At 39.4% G+C, this 18,769-nt stretch overlaps 1 protein-coding gene across 1 annotated transcript in view; it reads right to left on the minus strand.

The window, feature by feature from the left end:
- Positions 1 to 18,769, minus strand: part of gfra4a (GDNF family receptor alpha 4a) — a 50,095-nt gene that overhangs the window by 6,837 nt on the left and 24,489 nt on the right. The window contains 3 exon segments of the mRNA XM_062996362.1: positions 6,353 to 6,487; positions 10,445 to 10,554; positions 17,292 to 17,637. Coding sequence (XP_062852432.1) covers positions 6,353 to 6,487; positions 10,445 to 10,554; positions 17,292 to 17,637 — 591 coding nt within the window.

Consider the following 18,769-nt stretch of genomic DNA (forward strand, 5'->3'; position numbering starts at 1 on the left):
CTATCTTTCAAAGACAGCAGTTGGATGTGACGCTGAGCACGTGCACTCAGCTTCTTTGGACGACCAACGCGAGGTCTGTTCTGAGTGGACCCTGCTCTTTTAAAATGCTGGATGATCTTGGCCACTGTGCTGTAGCTCAGTTTCAGGGTGTTGGCAATCTTCTTGTAGCCTTGGCCATCTTCATGTAGCGCAACAATTCGTCTTTTAAGATCCTCAGAGAGTTCTTTGCCATGAGGTGCCATGTTGGAACTTTCAGTGACCAGTATGAGAGAGTGTGAGAGCTGTACTACTAAATTGAACACACCTGCTCCCTATGCACACCTGAGACCTAGTAACACTAACGAGTCACATGACATTTTGGAGGGAAAATGACAAGCAGTGCTCAATTTGGACATTTAGGGGTGTAGTCTCTTAGGGGTGTACTCACTTTTGTTGCCGGTGGTTTAGACATTAATGGCTGGATATTGAGTTATTTTGAGGGAAGAATAAATTTACACTGTTATATAAGCTGCACACAGACTACTTTTCATTGTGTCAAAGTGTCATTTTGTCAGTGTTGTCCCATGAAAAGATATACTTAAATATCTGCAGAAATGTGAGGGGTGTACTCACTTTTGTGATACACTGTATATACAATGAAACTTGATATAAAATGAAACTAGATATATATGGAATGAACTGATATATATAAAATGGAACTTGATATATATAAAATGAAACTCAATATATATATAAAAATGAAACTAGAAATATATGGAATGAAAACATATATATACAGGGGTTGGACAAAATAACTGAAACACCTGTCATTTTAGTGTGGGAGGTTTCATGGCTAAATTGGACCAGTCTGGTGGCCAATCTTCATTAATTGCACATTGCACCAGTAAGAGCAGAGTGTGAAGGTTCAATTAGCAGGGTAAGAGCACAGTTTTGCTCAAAATATTGCAATGCACACAACATTATGGGTGACATACCAGAGTTCAAAAGAGGACAAATTGTTGGTGCACGTCTTGCTGGCGCATCTGTGACCAAGACAGCAAGTCTTTGTGATGTATCAAGAGCCACGGTATCCAGGGTAATGTCAGCATACCACCAAGAAGGACAAACCACATCCAACAGGATTAACTGTGGACGCAAGAGGAAGCTGTCTGAAAGGGATGTTCGGGTGCTAACCCGGATTGTATCCAAAAAACATAAAACCACGGCTGCCCAAATCACGGCAGAATTAAATGTGCACCTCAACTCTCCTGTTTCCACCAGAACTGTCCGTCGGGAGCTCCACAGGGTCAATATACACGGCCGGGCTGCTATAGCCAAACCTTTGGTCACTCGTGCCAATGCCAAACATCGGTTTCAATGGTGCAAGGAGCGCAAATCTTGGGCTGTGGACAATGTGAAACATGTATTGTTCTCTGATGAGTCCACCTTTACTGTTTTCCCCACATCCGGGAGAGTTACGGTGTGGAACAGCCCCAAAGAAGCGTACCACCCAGACTGTTGCATGCCCAGAGTGAAGCATGGGGGTGGATCAGTGATGGTTTGGGCTGCCATATCATGGCATTCCCTTGGCCCAATACTTGTGCTAGATGGGCACGTCACTGCCAAGGACTACCGAACCATTCTGGAGGACCATGTGCATCCAATGGCGGTGCCGTGTATCAGGATGACAATGCACCAATACACACAGCAAGACTGGTGAAAGATTGGTTTGATGAACATGAAAGTGAAGTTGAACATCTCCCATGGCCTGTACAGTCACCAGATCTAAATATTATTGAGCCACTTTGGGGTGTTTTGGAGAAGCGAGTCAGGAAACGTTTTCCTCCACCAGCATCACGTAGTGACCTGGCCACTATCCTGCAAGAAGAATGGCTTAAAATCCCTCTGACCACTGTGCAGGACTTGTATATGTCATTTCCAAGACGAATTGACGCTGTATTGGCCGCAAAAGGAGGCCCTACACCATACTAATAAATGATTGTGGTCTAAAACCAGGTGTTTCAGTTATTTTGTCCAACCCCTGTATATACAGGATAGGCCATTTATATGGATACACCTAAATAAAATGGGAATGGTTGGTGATATTAACTTCCTGTTTGTGGCACATTAGTATATGGGAGGGGGGAAACTTTTCAAGATGGGTGGTGACCATGGCGGCCATTTTGAAGTCGGCCATTTTGGATCCAACTTTAGTTTTTTCAATGGGAAGAGGGTCATGTGACACCTCAAACTTATTGAGAATTTCACAAGAAAAACAATGGTGTGCTTGGTTTTAACTTAACTTTATTCTTTCATGAGTTATTTACAAGCTTCTCTTTGTTTACAGCCATTGACATGTCGCAGAGGTTAACACGTGAGGAGCAGATAGAAATTGTGTTGATGTCTGGTGAACGCAGTACCCGGGTCATTGCAGCAGATTTCAATGCAAGACACCCTACGAGACCACCCATCTCCCATGCTACAGTTAGCAAACTGCTTGCCAAGTTTCGTGAAACTGGTTCAGTGTTTGATTTGCCAAAATGTGGACGCATGAAAACTGTCACTAATGAAGAAACATCAGTGGCTGTCCTAGCTTCATTCAGCAAGAGCCCACAGCGTAGCACTCGCCGCATGTCACTGGAGAGTGGCATCAGTCGAACATCCCTTCGGCGGATATTAGCTACTCACAAATGGCACCCTTACAAACTCCAGCTGCTGCAGCATCTCAACGAGGATGACCCAGATCGGCGCACTGAATTTGCAGAATGGGCAAAACAAAAATTGGAACAGGACCCTCAGTTTACACAGAACATTTTGTTTAGTGATGAGGCAAACGTTTATGTGAATGGTGAAGTTAACAAACAAAACCACCGCTATTGGTCTGACACTAACCCACATTGGATAGATCCCTCCAAGACTGTTGGAACACAAAAATTGATGGTATGGTGTGGTATATGGGGTACAAAGATAGTGGGGCCATTCTTCATCAATGGAAACCTCAAGGCCACTGGATATTTGAAATTGCTACATGATGATGTGTTTCCCTCTTTGTGCACTGAAGCTGGCACGTTCCCTGAGTTTTTCCAGCAAGATGGTGTACCACCACATTATGGGTGTCAGGTCCGAGCATTCCTAGATGAACAGTTTCCTGGAAAGTGGATTGGTCGTCGTGGGCCAGTTGAATGGCCCCCAAGGTCTCCCGATCTGACCCCCTTAGACTTTTATCTTTGGGGTCATCTGAAGGCAATTGTCTATGCTGTGAAGATACGAGATGTGCAGCACCTGAAACTACGGATACTGGAAGCCTGTGCTAGCATTTCTTCTGCGGTGTTGCTATCAGTGTGTGAAGAGTGGGAGAAGAGGGTTGCATTGACAATCCAACACAATGGGCAGCACTTTGAACACATTTTATAAGTGGTCAGAAAAATTGTAAATAACTCATGAAAGAATAAAGTTAAGTTAAAACCAAGCACACCATTGTTTTTCTTGTGAAATTCTCAATAAGTTTGATGTGTCACATGACCCTCTTCCCATTGAAAAAAACTAAAGTTGGATCCAAAATGGCCGACTTCAAAATGGCCGCCATGGTCACCACCCATCTTGAAAAGTTTTCCCCCTCCCATATACTAATGTGCCACAAACAGGAAGTTAATATCACCAACCATTCCCATTTTATTTAGGTGTATCCATATAAATGGCCCTCCCTGTACAGTATAAAATGAAAACTGATATATATATATATATATATATATATATATATATATCAGTATTTATTCCATATATATCGAGTTTCATTCCATATATATCAGTGTTTGCTATATATTTCCTGTTTGGCTTGCCATAATATATATATATATATATAAAATATATAAAATACACTGATCTTTTCTTTTCTTTCCAGCTCTTTCCACACCATTAGGTTTACTGCAGGGAGCCAAATTACGTGCAATTACTGAGACATCAGAGTCAGCGCTTAGACCCAAACCAATACACTAGCTAACTCAGAAACCTAGATCTCCAGATTCCACATGACAAAGAGACAAAGAAAGGAAAAAGGTAAGAAGAATAAGCGAAAGCGCTAATGTATGCACTGGCAACAATTAAAATACAATAGCAGTGATACCAGGACATGAATACAGACTTTGTGCAGATCAGACATTCACAGAGTTGTCAGCAGTGTATATGATGATGGCCTCAGTTAGCTATACCACAGGGTACATTGTTCATTCCACTGAGCTTAGGTGAAGCTTCTATTTGACAAATTTCCTCACATTGATTCCTATTACTGCCTAGTTATTGCTACTTTTTCAGCATTTCTTCACACAGAGACATGCCTGTTTAATCATAAAACTTTTAAATGTGCTAATAAAGAAGTCAGGAATAAATGTCCCAGAAGCAATAAAGATCATATAAAAATAGTCTTATGCAATTACCTACTTCCACTGACTGTAACTGGAGCTAGTACAGTGCAAAGACCATAAATCACACAGCACAACCTGAGGATATGAGTGCACAGAGCATGAAAACACCCTGGACAGGGAGTCATTTTATTTCAGTGCAGACACACTCACACATAATTTAGACTAGCTGATCTACCTGCTGCATCTTTCTTGGAGGTTAAAGAAAACTAAAGTATCCTGGAGAAACCAATGCAGACATGTCATATCTTCTATGACCCTGGTCTGTTCAGCATTCACATTGCAAATCATGCTCCTATACTAATACCATACTCATTACTATGGCAAATGAGTGTGCTACAACTATGCACTATATCCATTATATAGCACATTTAATGTAATTAGGAAGACAGAAAATCCTTCAGGTGTGCTGTGTAAATAATGTGTACCTGTTATAACCATAAATAAAAGCTTGTATGCCTAAAACTTTTGAGAGTAAATGACACATGGTAAAAATAAATATGTTTTGCATGGCATAAACGCTTCTCTCATATCAGACTGCAGTATGGCATAAAATTAATTCTCAGGACGTAAATCTAAATAATAATTAGCAGTTAAACCATACAGCCAGAGTAATTATATGCTAAAGGAATTTGCAGCTATGATCATGAATATATAAAGGCTAGAATCTGTATTGGAGCCAAGTAATGTATTGCTGTTATTAAAGAACACAAATGCAACTAGAAGAAAACCTCAGAACGAGCTGAATCAGATAGTAAACATACAGTATTTTAGAGATTTTATTTTTAAAATGAGTTAAATATGGTTTGTAATTGTTTAAAGAACACTTCCTTTTAAACAGGGAAGGATTTGGAAAGTCAATGGGTGTATCCACACTCACTTTTAGTGCACTTTATAATTAGTGTTTGCAAAGACCTTCATAATCTCATTAAAAATCCATGCAAAGACCTATCTCTAATGGGTCCACCTGCTGTGGAGGTCAATGGGTGACTGCTTCAGAATCATGCCCACCTGCTATACCATTATGGCCAGTGTTATAAAATGCATTTTTTGTCATATATACATATAAAGATGTACAGTACAACAAAATTCTTTCTTCGCATATCCCAGCTTGTTTGAAAGCTGTGGTCAGAGCGCAGGGTCAGCCATCATACGGCACCCCTGGAGCAGGGAAGGTTAAGGGCCTTGCTCAAGGGCCCAACAGTGGCTGCATGGCAGAGCTGGGATTTAAACTCTCAACCTTTTCGTTGATAGCTACCTATAGAGCTATAAAGCCCTACCCATTAGGCTGCCACTGTTCCTAAATGTAAATTAGAATATCAACATAACAATAAACAAAAGTAATAAAATGTATTTACAAAATCGTTTCCCATCATTAAGATTAGGAACAATCTGATTCTTCACTATGTTCTTGTTTCCTAAAGGGCTCAGTTGACACGGGCAAATGTCATAAACATTCGTCATTAAGGCCAACAAGTTATTTCTACCACCAAAATTTCCATAAGAATTATATTGAGAAAATTTCACAGAACAGTCATATAATATTTTGGGTGCATGTCTGTGTCTCTATTCCATCATAATATAATGGTTTGTTGGTCCTGTTTTTGTTCTGTTGGTCCTGGGTGCCGTAAAGCTGCTATGAGACAGTTTCTATTGTAAAAAGTGCTATACAAATAAATTTGACTTGACTTAATGCTGAGAGGAATTATGTGTAGATGGTTAGTTGGTATCCAGGAACCAACATAATACAGATCTGCTATAAATGAGAAGCTTTTACAATAGAAATAAACCTCAGTTAAACATTAAGGTGCTGATTTTAAAGCAGGAGCTTTTTTCGCATGGCAGCTTCAAGCCCATGGCAATGTAAACGTTTGACTCTTCCTGTAGGACTGTGTGCTATTAAGGATACCTTAAAGAAATATTTCGATCAATATCCTTATGTAAAATGGACTTACTGAGGCAGATGTTGTCATGGAAATGGCCAATAAAATCATAGCACTGCTCCATATGATTCCCACTGGCTACACACGAGCACCATGGGCCCACATTAGAAGTAGAGTTATCCAAGTAGTTTGGAGTGATAGTGGTCCCTGCAGAAAAAGAGACAGAAAGTCAAAAGAAATAGATTTAAATAAAGGAATTTATAATTACTGGTCTACAATACTTCTGTGTGAATGTGTTCTTTCATTTTACCTGTCAGAAACCCACTTTTACATAATTTTACACATTTTTAGACAATCACTTCATCTTCTACACTGTCACTTCAATGTGTGGGAGGGCAGACGGCAAGTAAAGATATATTATTTATGTAGAACACATACACAGATTTACACCGATCAGCCATAACATTAAAACCACCTCCTTGTTTCTACACTCACTGTCCATTTTATCAGTTCCACTTACCATATAGAAGCACTTTGTAGTTCTACAATTACTGACTGTAGTCCATCTGTTTCTCTACATATTTTTTAGCCTGCTTTCACCCTGTTCTCCAATGGTCCAGGACCACCACAGGACCACCAAAGAGCATGTACTATTTGGGTGGTGGATGATTCTCAGCACTGCACTGACAATGACATGGTGGGGGTGTGTTAGTGTGTGTTGTGGTGGTATGAGTGGATCAGACACAGCAGCGCTGCTGGAGTTTTTAAATACAGTGTCACTCACTGTCCACTCTGTTAGAAACACCTACCTTATTGCTCCACCTTGTAGATGTAAAGTCAGAGACGATCGCTCATCTATTGCTTCTGTTTGAGTTGGTCATCTTCTAGGACGCTGCCCACGGGGTGCTGTTGGCTGGATATACCTTTGGTTGGTAGACTATTCTCAGTCCAGCAGTGACAGTGAGGTGTTACAGCAGCGCTGCTGTGTCTTCTACTCATACCAGCACGACACACACTAACACACCACCACCATGTCAATGTCACTGCAGTGCTAAGAATGATCCACCACCTAAATAGTACCTACTCTGTGGTGGTCATGTGGGGGTTCTGACCATTGAAAAACAGCATGAAAGGGGGCTAACAAAATATGCAGAGAAACAGATGGACTACAGTCAGTAATTGTAGAACTACAAAGTGCTCCTATATGGTACGTGGAGCTGATAAAATGGACAGTGTGTGTAGAAACAAGGAGGTGGCCCTTAGAGATGTGAGCATGTGTTTTAGAGAACCCCAGTTTAGTCTCTATTGTTTGTGCAGAGGGGATCTTGACTGCAATGAGAGCTGAAAAAATAGAAAATAGAAGTGCTGCACTTTGAGCTTTTTGTGGCCTGAGATGGACTAGTTTGAAGACATCAATTTCTTTTGTCCTCTAACACAACAGTGTAACATCTTTACAGTGCACTTCACAGCATAGCACTTTAATAATAAAGAAGTAGGCCACGCTGTTTTCCTCTGCTGGTCTACATTTTCATCTGTCTCCATGCCCTGCCCCTTTTCCTCAAACTACATTGACCCCTTAAGGGCTAAACCAGAGCTGACAAACTTTAAATGCCCTATGAAGCAAAACATCGTTTTAACATCATCTGTTAAAAAAATCATTGATATTGTGGACTGTTAGAGCAGATTAGTTTTAATAATAAATTATACTGAATCTACATAATAAGGTTGTTTAGTAGTTACAAGACATGAGGTTGCCAATCAACAGGTCTCGGGCAGTGTGAAAAAAAGTTCAGATACGTCCGGGAACATGTGAGTGGCACATAGTGGCCCAGTTTTTATACAATTATTATGAATAACCCAGAACCTCATATAAAGAGGGCCAAAAAGAGTACTAGCAGCTTGTGTGAAAATAATGTATTTACTAAAGGACAAAGATCATGCAACACCTCTTTAAAGGCAAATGTCCCAACTGTAGATATGGGCATTTTTAGGTGAATAGATGTTTTATAGTTATTCACTGACTTATAAAGGTAAACACACTTGTACCTTATTTGAATTGTGTTCTTTTGTCCTTCCCATGTTGAACAGAGACAAATAATTTATTTTGCTTTAATGCTAAATAAAAACGCTTTGTTACATTTTGTTTTTTAAGAATTGCAGGCATGGTTTTTCTAAACGTGATTATTTTTTTGTGAATATATTTACTTTAAATAAGGTTGGTTGATTTTCCTTATTTGTCATTGTGAGATTAATCTAATTCATCAAAAACTGAATTTCCTATAACCCTTTAACTCACCTTTATGGGTGGATAATTGTAAAGAGCACTATATATCTTTCACATGAGAAGTAATTGCCCTTTAAATTAAATTACTGGCTGTGCCACCTTTAGCAGCAACATTAGAAACCAAATGCAGTAACTAACTGGAGATCAGTCTTTTACACCACTATGAAGGAATTTAGGCTCAGTCTTCTTTGCAGAATTGCTTTAGTTCAGCCACATTTTAAGGCTTTTGAGCATGACTTGTCAAATGAAGTTCCTGCCACAGCATTGCAAGGAGATTCATGTGGGAACTGCGCCACTGCAAAACCTTTATTTTATTTCTTTGAGTAATTTAGAGTTTGACCTAATTTTGTGCTTTGTCTTGGTGGTTAATTGTGCTCAAGCTTTAGACCCAGATCACCAACTGATGATATAACATTTTCCATCAGAAATTTCAAGTAGAGCACAGGGGCTGGTGGGTAGGACTGTCACCTCACAGCAAGAAGGTCATGGGTTTGATCCCCAGGTGGGGTGTTCCGGGTCCTTTCTGTGTGAAGTTCGCATGTTTTCCCTGTGTCTGCGTGGGCTTCCTCCCACAGTCCAAAAACGTGCAAGTGAGGTGAACTGGAGATACAAAATTGTTCATGACTGTGTTTGACATTAAACTTGTGAACTGATGAATCTTGTGTAACAAGTAACTATCGTTTCTGTCATGAATGCAACCAAAGTGTGTTAAACATGACGTTAAAATAATAATAAATAAATAAGTAGAGCACAGAATTTATGATTTTTCCAAATACAGTGAGTGAAATAAAAAGCATTAAAGAACCCGCGCACTATTACATTACCATCTTTGCGTTTGACTGATGTTATGATTTTTAATTAGAAAAAAAAAACATTTTTTATATATAAAGGAATGATATATTACCTTTTTGCCAGATTTAATGGGACATACTGAAATATGTCTCTCTGTGTACCTTGTAATCTTTTGTGACTTCCTGGATAAGTGCTTTGAAATGAATTTTGGAAGAGCTTTGTAAGACCTATTCCTATTAAGATATAGAATCTATAAGTGATGATTGAATTAAACAGTTTTAATAGTAATCAAGTCTGTTGTTTAGAAGAATGCAACCCAATTAATAATGAAATCTAACTATTGGTTGATTAATTTGGTTGATTAATTAGCTAAAAGGACTATTGTTACCATGGGTAATTGGTATTGGATAGGGATGTAACGATACACCACAAGACAGTTTTGATTCGAATTGGTTATTCATTTAGGATGAATCAATATTCACTTTAAACAGCAGAATGCACTGGTGCTATTCACCTCGCCTGGTTGACGGCACTTTACAAAGTCGTCAGGTAGGGGATTTTCCAGCCAATTTTATTTATGTGAGGATACTTTCTTTATTTGTATTATTCATTTATTTATATAATGTTGGATTTGTTTTTAAATTTCATTTCAGTTTTTTACACAATAAGCATTATTGTTTAGTTATTATACGTAGTTTGTACCTACCTCAGAAATAAAAAGGCATTCATTATTTAGATAAATAAAAGATAAGCACAAATACTGTATTTAATTTTTAGAGAAATAATAAAAGGAAACTTTGTCATAAAAAAAACCCCCCAGTATCATGAATTGTATCGCATCGTGGGTAGAGTGTATCATTACATCCCTAGTCTTGGATTACTTTTTTTAATTTAATAAATGAAATTATAATTTGTGTTTGTTTTTGTTGTCCTTGACATATTAAATCTAGTTCCCAATGAAATGTGCTAAATCTGCAAAAATAAAAAAAATCAGCAAGGAGGCAAAGACTTTTCACAGGCTTGTAAATCAGCCTTTATTTGGTCAGTCTCTTAAGATTATAAAATTATTTCAAAATTTAGGTTCTTACCTATCAGGCCAGTGTATGCGATAAGGCAGGCGCCGTAATTCTCTTGCTGGCAGCCACTGGGAGTGAGCTCTGAAGGCTGGCAGTCATGCTTGAACTGGGCCCAACGAGACCTGGGGGAATCATGAAAACACATCCATCATCCAACCAGCACACATGCCACACATATCTCTATTACACAAATATAAACTTATCATTGCATTTCTACTTGGGTAAATCTGGAACTGAATAGCATATCCCAGACACTCCTTTGTTCCACCCCACCCTGGAAAATACGAAGACCTGGCATTATATTGGACATCGCACATAACAAGAAAATAGACACCCACCCAGCTACATATCACCAAAAATTCATTATGGTTGGAGAAAATGCACATTTCCAATGCACTGAGCTATCTATATGGATGGCTCTAAAACAGAGACTCAAGTATCAGCGGTGATTGTAGCTGGCAGATACTCAAACAAAGTAAATCTACCACAGAACAGCTCCTCCTTTACAGCCGAAGCTTATGCACTTCTAAAGGCTTTAGACTACATAGACACTACCAAAACAGACAAAGCACTGATATTCCCTGACTACAAATCCTGCCTGCAAGTTCTGGAATCCCATACTCTACTCCACCCAACCATCATAAACATTTTGGGAAAAACTCACAAACGTACAGAGCACAACTTTGACATAAAATACTTCTGGATCCCGGTCACTGCAGGATAACAGAAAATGAAAAAGTAGATCAGCTAGCAAGAAGAAAAACAAATGAACAGACAAGAGACCTCAAGCTCCCACCCTCTGATATCTTCATTCTATCAACATCATACATACAAAACCAGTGGAAATAAGAATGGAACTCACTAGCCAACAGTAAACTTTACAAACACCCAATGACTGTGGGTTCATCACTGACGATGTGTCCAAGCCGCACCGTCAAGGTGTTTCATGGAACTACATTTCTACATTCTACATTCATTTCTACAACTACATTCTTTTTAGCAGACACTTTTATCCAAAGTGATTTACATTATTGTGACAGTATATTGGTCACAATAATGTAAGTGGGACTGTATAGTGGAACAGCTGTGGCCTAGTGGTTAAGGTATAGGGCTAGTAATCCAAAGGTTGCTGGTTCAAGCCCCACTACTGCCAGGTTGCCACTGTTGGGTCCTTGAGCAAGGCCCTTAACCCTCAGTTGCTTAGACTTTGGACAAAAGCATCTGCTAAATGCCAAAAATGTAAAATCTAAATATATATTGTCTAAGCAATTTAAGCAATTGAGGGTTAAGGCCCTTGCTCAAAGGCCCAACATTGGCGACCTGGCAGTGGTGGGGCTTGAACTAGTGACCTTCTGCTTACTAGTCCAGTACCTTAACCGCTAGGCTACAACTGCCCTATAAACTGCATGAAATTTGCCCTATTAAGCAAAATACCTTTCTGGAAAAGCGTACAGAAAAAACATTATATACAAGCTGCCGTATCGGACACACTCAACCTACTCAACCTACTCATTTGTATCTAATAAGGAAAGAGGAGGCCCCCGTATGCAACATTTGCCTACTACAATTACTGTAAAATACATTTAACACAGAATGTGTTAAATACAACAGAGAGAGAGAGACTAAGAATGACTGACTCAATAAGCAATATCACTTCACCAAAATCAAAAAAGCATGATAATAAACTTTCTTACAAATACAAACTTAAGAACTTGCTTATAAACCCAATAAGTCACTGAACTAATAAAAAGTTTTCATACAAAAAAACAGTCCTGCCTTGAAAATAACTTACCAGAGTAAACAAGGCATCATAGAAACCAATTAGGTTCTGGAAACATTTGATAAACTACAAAGATAAACCATTAAGTAAGAACATATAATGCACACTGAAATACAAAGCTGAGATCTAAAGGATATTCTTACTAATTTTGCTTCTTTGAATGCTTACATATATATATATAGACATGCACCTTTCCACCAGCATATGGTGGTACAAAACCAATCACTGAGACTTTTAAAACCAGCTGTCATTGCAGAAGTGGTTGACTGATCAGTTCTGTCCTGCTATCCTGAAACACATTTCTTATTCTTCTATTCATCTCTCACTGTCTCTCTCATACAGACATATACATTGGCACTTCTGACCTGTTTCTTCTTTTATTCCCATTTGTCACCAGCGACATGGCAGACTTTACAAAATGCTGGAATGCTGCCATTGCCTTCAGGCCCCTTGACCAGTCTGGCCTCTAAATAATTGAAATCAAATTCAAATTCAAAGTAGGGAGTAGGGAGCGACGCTTCATCACTATGCCGGAAGCTGGCTGGAAAATTTAGGCATTGCGTGCATTGTGGGTTAAGACGGCCGTAGCGTTATTAGAGAGCAGAAAATGAGACGATCAGAATGATTATATATATATGATTGTCACACATAACTAATGTTGCTGACCCAGTCATTTAAAACGAGTCCGAGTCGAGTCTGAAGTCACTGTGTGCGTCCCCATCTCTGCTATACAAACACATTTGTATTTCTGTTTGTGGGCTTTGCTATTGACTCGTATTGTCACAGTGGGTAGAAACAGTGCAAAGAACACTGAGGTTCTGAAGAACCGGATTTGAACCTCTGATCTGGTCACCTCCTCCCTGAGTCTGTTCCATCAATGTGCTCCTTCAACTCTTAAAAGCATGCACAGTATGGATTATGCTTTGTTATGAAGTGGACCTCTGAGCAAGTTGCCTTTCTAGTTTGCACCTATTATTTTCATGTAGCATACTACACAAATCGACTCTGATCAGGATACAGCAGTTCAAAATGTATAAATAATGACATTTTTCTGTTGTGAACAGTTACCATTTCCCAGAAGATCAAATCTGTCACACTGCATTACTGTAATCAGTGTTGCCTTGCGACCGGAGCCTACCAAGACACTGACTAGAAAGCAGGAACACACCATGGACAGGATTGTGGCATGACACACAAACCCTTTCACTAACACCTAGGGGCAATTTAGAGCAGCCACCCACACACATACATTTTTAAAGGTGAAAGGAAATTGGAACACACAGATAAAACTCATGTGGACATGTTTTGACAACCGAGCACACTGTTCAGAGTCTGACTTACACAGAAATATTAAAAATAACCCCCTGTTCTGATTTGTTGTGTTGTCTGACAATACAGCACATCCAGAAAGTATTCACAGCGCTTCACTTTTTCCACATTTTGTTATGTTACAGACTTATTCCAAAATGAATTAAATTCATTTTTCCCCTTAAAATTTGACACACAATACCCAATGATGCCAAAGTGAAGTGTTTGTTTTAAATTTTTGAAAATGTATTAAAAATAAACCACAAAAATATAACATGTACATAATTATTCACAGCCTTTGCTCAATACTTGTTGAAGCACCTTTGGCAGCAATTACAGCCTCAAGTTGTTTTGAGTATGATGCTACAAGCTTGGCACACCTATTTTTGGGCAGTTTCTCCCATTCTTCTTTGCAGAACCATTTTCAGATCTCTCCAGAGATGTTCAATCAGGTTCAAGTCTGGGCTCTGGCCATCTTCCTCGATTGCTCAGTTTGGCCGGGTGGCCAGCTCTAGGAAGAGTCCTGGTGGTTCCAAACTTCTTCCATTTACGGATGATGGAGGCCACTGTGCTCATTGGGACCTTCAATGCTGCAGAAATTTTTCTGTACCCTTCCCCAGATCTGTGCCTCGATACAATGCTGTCCCGGAGGTCTACAGACAATTCCTTGGACTTCATGGTTCGTGCTCTGACATGCACTGTATACTATGGGACCTTATATAAACAGGTGTGTGCCTTTCCAAATCATGTCCAATCAACTTAATTTACCACAGGTGGACTCCAATCAAGTTGTAGGAACATCTGAAGGATGATCAGTGGAAACAGGATGCACCTGAGCTCAATTTTGAGTGTCAGGGCAAAGGCTGTGTATACTTACATACTTTACATGTTATATTCTTGTGTTTTATTTTTAATACATTTACAAAAATTTCAAACAAACTTTTCACTTTGTCATCATGGGGTATTGTGTGTAGAATGTCTTACGTTCATAGCTTACAGAGTAGACTTACAATAATGCTGAGCTTTGTGGATATAAAAATTAGTGATTTTACTAGACCATCTGGTGCTCTCTACACATTATCAACCTTATGTACCCAGTTTATCAACTGACAGAGACCCCCATGTTGTGAGCCATGGTGGAAACCATTCTCAGCACTGCAATGACACTAGCATGATATGAACACAGACCTTATTATCATTCATTGTAGGTATACAGTTACATAAAAGAACATTTTTAATGCACAATGTGTGTGTGTGTTTCATTTTATTTATTTATTTTTATATTATTCCGCTGCTGGGGGATCCCTGATTGCAGTTGAGGTGTGTATATTGCTGCTCATGCCTCCTCATGCACGCAGCCCTTAGCGAAACCCTTTTTCACTTATGCACAGGCGCCTCTCTATCTGCCAGTCAGGGTCCTTACACAGACCCCACCCACATAGTCCAGTCACCCCGCCCTAGCAGAACTGTATCTGCTGCAGGCACTGACAATTATGCCCACTAGATGGCACCCAGGCGACCGGTGGCAACGCTGTGTTTCGAACCGAGGAGTTCAGAATCTCTGTGCTGGTGTGCAAGCAGATTATCCCGCTGCGCCACCTGGGCACCATGCACAGTGCGTGTTAATCTTCCCTTTGTCTTTTATTGTCAGTGTTCACTTTCTGATTACAGGGCACTGCTGGCTTTAAATTTTAAAAAGATCACTTTTCTTCTTCCAGTATTAACACGGGAGTGTTTGAAAATACCAACAGCTCTGCAGTATTTGATACATTCATACCAATACAACATGTTTTAGTCACTGTCATTTTAGTGTCATTGCATTTTTAGAAATGTTCCACTTCTCGAATACCATCTGTTCAGTGGTTGACATGTTTTTGACATGAAAAGACTAAGGGGCGAGAACCTGAGCTTAACACTGCAAAGTCACTATTAAATCCACTAAGAGCCTTGAGGAGTGACTTCTTTTGCTCTCTCTAGTTCACCATACCAGTGAGAAATAAACTTTTGTAATAAATTATACTTGTGCAAACATTTAAAGTCCCGTTTGTGCTCTCACAATGTCAGTTTGAGTAATATGAGTAATGTTGGCTTCTATAAAATATGTGAAGTGGAAATCACTGGAGACAGAATTGCTGATTTATGAGATATAAAATACATTTTAAAATACACAGAAGTACATTGAATTTGGGGAAGAGGGGATTATTACCTTCCTATTATTATTCAATTTTTCAGGCCTTTATGTTAATGCTTTCCAGAAAGTCCATAGTCCATGTGTCTAAAATTGCTTGCTTGACTTACTGTTACTGTTTAATAAGCTAATAATGTCCTGTGTTAGAAGCAAAGTGGTTAAAGAGGTTTTTGAACACAGTAACAGTAAAAGTGTAAAATTTCAAATAAATACATACGGAATTTTAAATGTTGTTCTGGCAAACATACGGTACACTATGTATGATCTTTAATTGAATTGTATTATGTTAATAATGTGAGCACATGTAGTAAAAAGGAGGTCATCTGGAATTTGGCATGTGTGTTTAAATGTGCTCATGTATGTAGATGGGTGGCGAATTACAAAACTAAAGTGTAAAAATGTTATGATAAAGTTATGACATCATGATTTCTTTTGCATAACAAACGAACACATTTCCTGTGTAGTACTACATATTTGTCTGTATCAAGTTTAAAGTTTAAAATTAAAGGATTAGTAATGCCCCTGTTGTTGTGGTGAGGCTGCCAGTAGCTAAAAGAGTGGTGGCTTACCATAAATTCGTTTATATTTTCACAACCCAATTAATCCTGGTCAAGGTTGTGGTGTGCATTTTGCTTTCTTTCTTTTTTTATATATTTTGTTTATGCATTTTCTCCCTTCTTTTCTCACTATTTTAGTGCGTCCAATTGCCTGATTGTCTAATGCTTCCCCGCTCCGATAGAGGAGAACAAAACTAACACACGCCTCCTCCGACACATATGCAGTAGCCGACACTAGGCGAGTTCATATGTGGATCAGCTTTGTACACACCGGAGAGACACACCCTGATCAACGCACTCTTTCACCGTCTCCGCCAGCAGAGGTCGCAACTGCATCAGCCATGAGAGAGTCCCAATCTGGCTTCCCACACTGTATGGACAACAAGCCCAATGTTGTTCTTGCAGGCACCCAGCCCCACCGTATGGCAGAGCTGAGTTTCTAATCGATGAGTTTAAAATGTCAGCTCTGGTGTGCTAGTGTTTTACCGCTGCGCTACCTGAGCGCCATTAGCATTTTGCTTTCTCACAGCTTAACATTTTAGCGTAACTTTGCCAAAGCTTTACCCTACTGCAATACAAATGTGACATTAGCCAATATGCAAATAAAAAATTGTAATTGTTCTGATATAAAATGAGATGTACTCACTTCAATTATTATCTTTTACTAAAATACTGAAATTTTACTTAATTGTTGCTGAAGGGTGCTAGGGAGGGTTTGCAGAACAATGCTAGCCCACCTCTGGCCTTGTTAAGCACTCAACAGGTGCAACTGGCAACGTATGAGGAAGATAAGCAACTCCTGCTGTCTGCTTTAGAGTGCCAGCACAAGTTGTAGAAAGTTACATAGGGTGAGGGTTGTTTGGGGTTGTTTGTCAGAATTCATCACCGGTAGAACTTTTTACTGACATATCGGAAGGAGGCATATGCTAAATTTATGTAAATTTAAGGTCACATCTAAACTGGTACCATCTAAAACAAAAGCACCTATCATTTTGTGAGAATAATTCATACTAATGATGTACTCACTTGCACACGAGGTCTTCCTCGCAGCTGCTCAGCTGTACCAGGCAGTTGGGTTTTTCTCTTTCCTCATACGAGCATGTGGGGACGATGGTCTGGCGGCGGCGCTCAGCACACGCTGTGTCTGAACACGGGCAGAACAGGAGCTCATGTGTATAGTCGGGTGGCACGCGGTCGAAGAACTTTCTCAGCGCTTTGCTGCAGCGTATGCGGTTACAGGGCCCTGCTCTCGCTGATGGGGCGATGCATGCAGACACATACTCAGTCCTCAGCTTCTGGCATGTGTCGTCCACGTTGCAGGCTTTGGCAGCATCCAGACAACGATTTACTGTCACCATTCCTGCTTCAGATTCTGCAACAGAGGATGAGGAAAGAGAGAATGAGCAGAGAGATTGATCAACTTACTCAGAGTCTTGTGGGGAAGTAAAAAAGAGCTGCGTAAGCCTGAAGGCCCATCTGTGTTGAACTAACTGCAGTGGGCAACGTATAAACCATGCACATTAAAAGCTCCTTTATTAATACTGTTTTGCCAACTAGTGCCAACTCTTCCCCTTTGTTGTCATCTTAAAAGACATTCCATTATATTCTCAAGTGTGACTTTTGTTGGGATTTTATATAATTACACAAAAATATACACTTTAGTACTTTCTAATTTTCTGCCCTTCATGCATAGTCGTTGTAAAGTAGCAGAATTAACTTTCAAGTTTATCAAACAATACTGGAGGACAAATATATAAACACAATTCAATACAGTGCTGTAAAATGCACTCTACTTCATTTACTGAAGTACTTTTGGACACAAAATACAGTATGTGTCCAAAAGTATGTGAGCATCCCTTATAATTATTAATTTCAGATGTTTTATCCACATCATTTAATGTAATATGTGTATAAAATGAAATAATAATAGTTTTTTTAATGCATTTTCCCCTTTTCTCCTGAGCTTAAGCGCATCCAATTGCGTTATGCTTCCTCTCTACAGATGCTGAACTCCGCCCCGATTGAGGTGAGCAAACTAACACACGCCCCCTTTTCACCTGCACAAGGTGAGTTCATATGTGGATCAGCTTTGTGCATGGAGAGCCACACCCTGATCGCATTATTCCTTCCCTCTGTGCAAACGCCATCAATCAGCCAGCAGAGGTTGTAATTGCATCAGTTATGAGGTCCCTATCTGGCTATTCCCTCCCTGTATGAACAACAAGCCATTTGTTGTTCATATAGCCGCCTAGCCCAGCCAGATGGCAGAGCTGAGTTTCGACCAACGAGTTCAAAATGTTAGCTCTGGTGTGCTAGCTTGTTTTACCGTTGTGCCACCTTAGCGGCATGAAATAATAACAGTTAAAATGTAAAATAATAAATTACATTTTATGCTTTAAAAATCATAAAGACATGGTTTTATATGTTTTATAAAAGCTAGAGTGGCCATAGCAATAATCCATTCAGGATGTCACAAAAAGAAAAAAAAGTGCCTAATTTATGGA

The sequence above is a fragment of the Trichomycterus rosablanca genome, chromosome 5 (genome assembly GCF_030014385.1).
Source record: "Trichomycterus rosablanca isolate fTriRos1 chromosome 5, fTriRos1.hap1, whole genome shotgun sequence".
NCBI classification, from domain to species: Eukaryota; Metazoa; Chordata; class Actinopteri; order Siluriformes; family Trichomycteridae; genus Trichomycterus; species Trichomycterus rosablanca.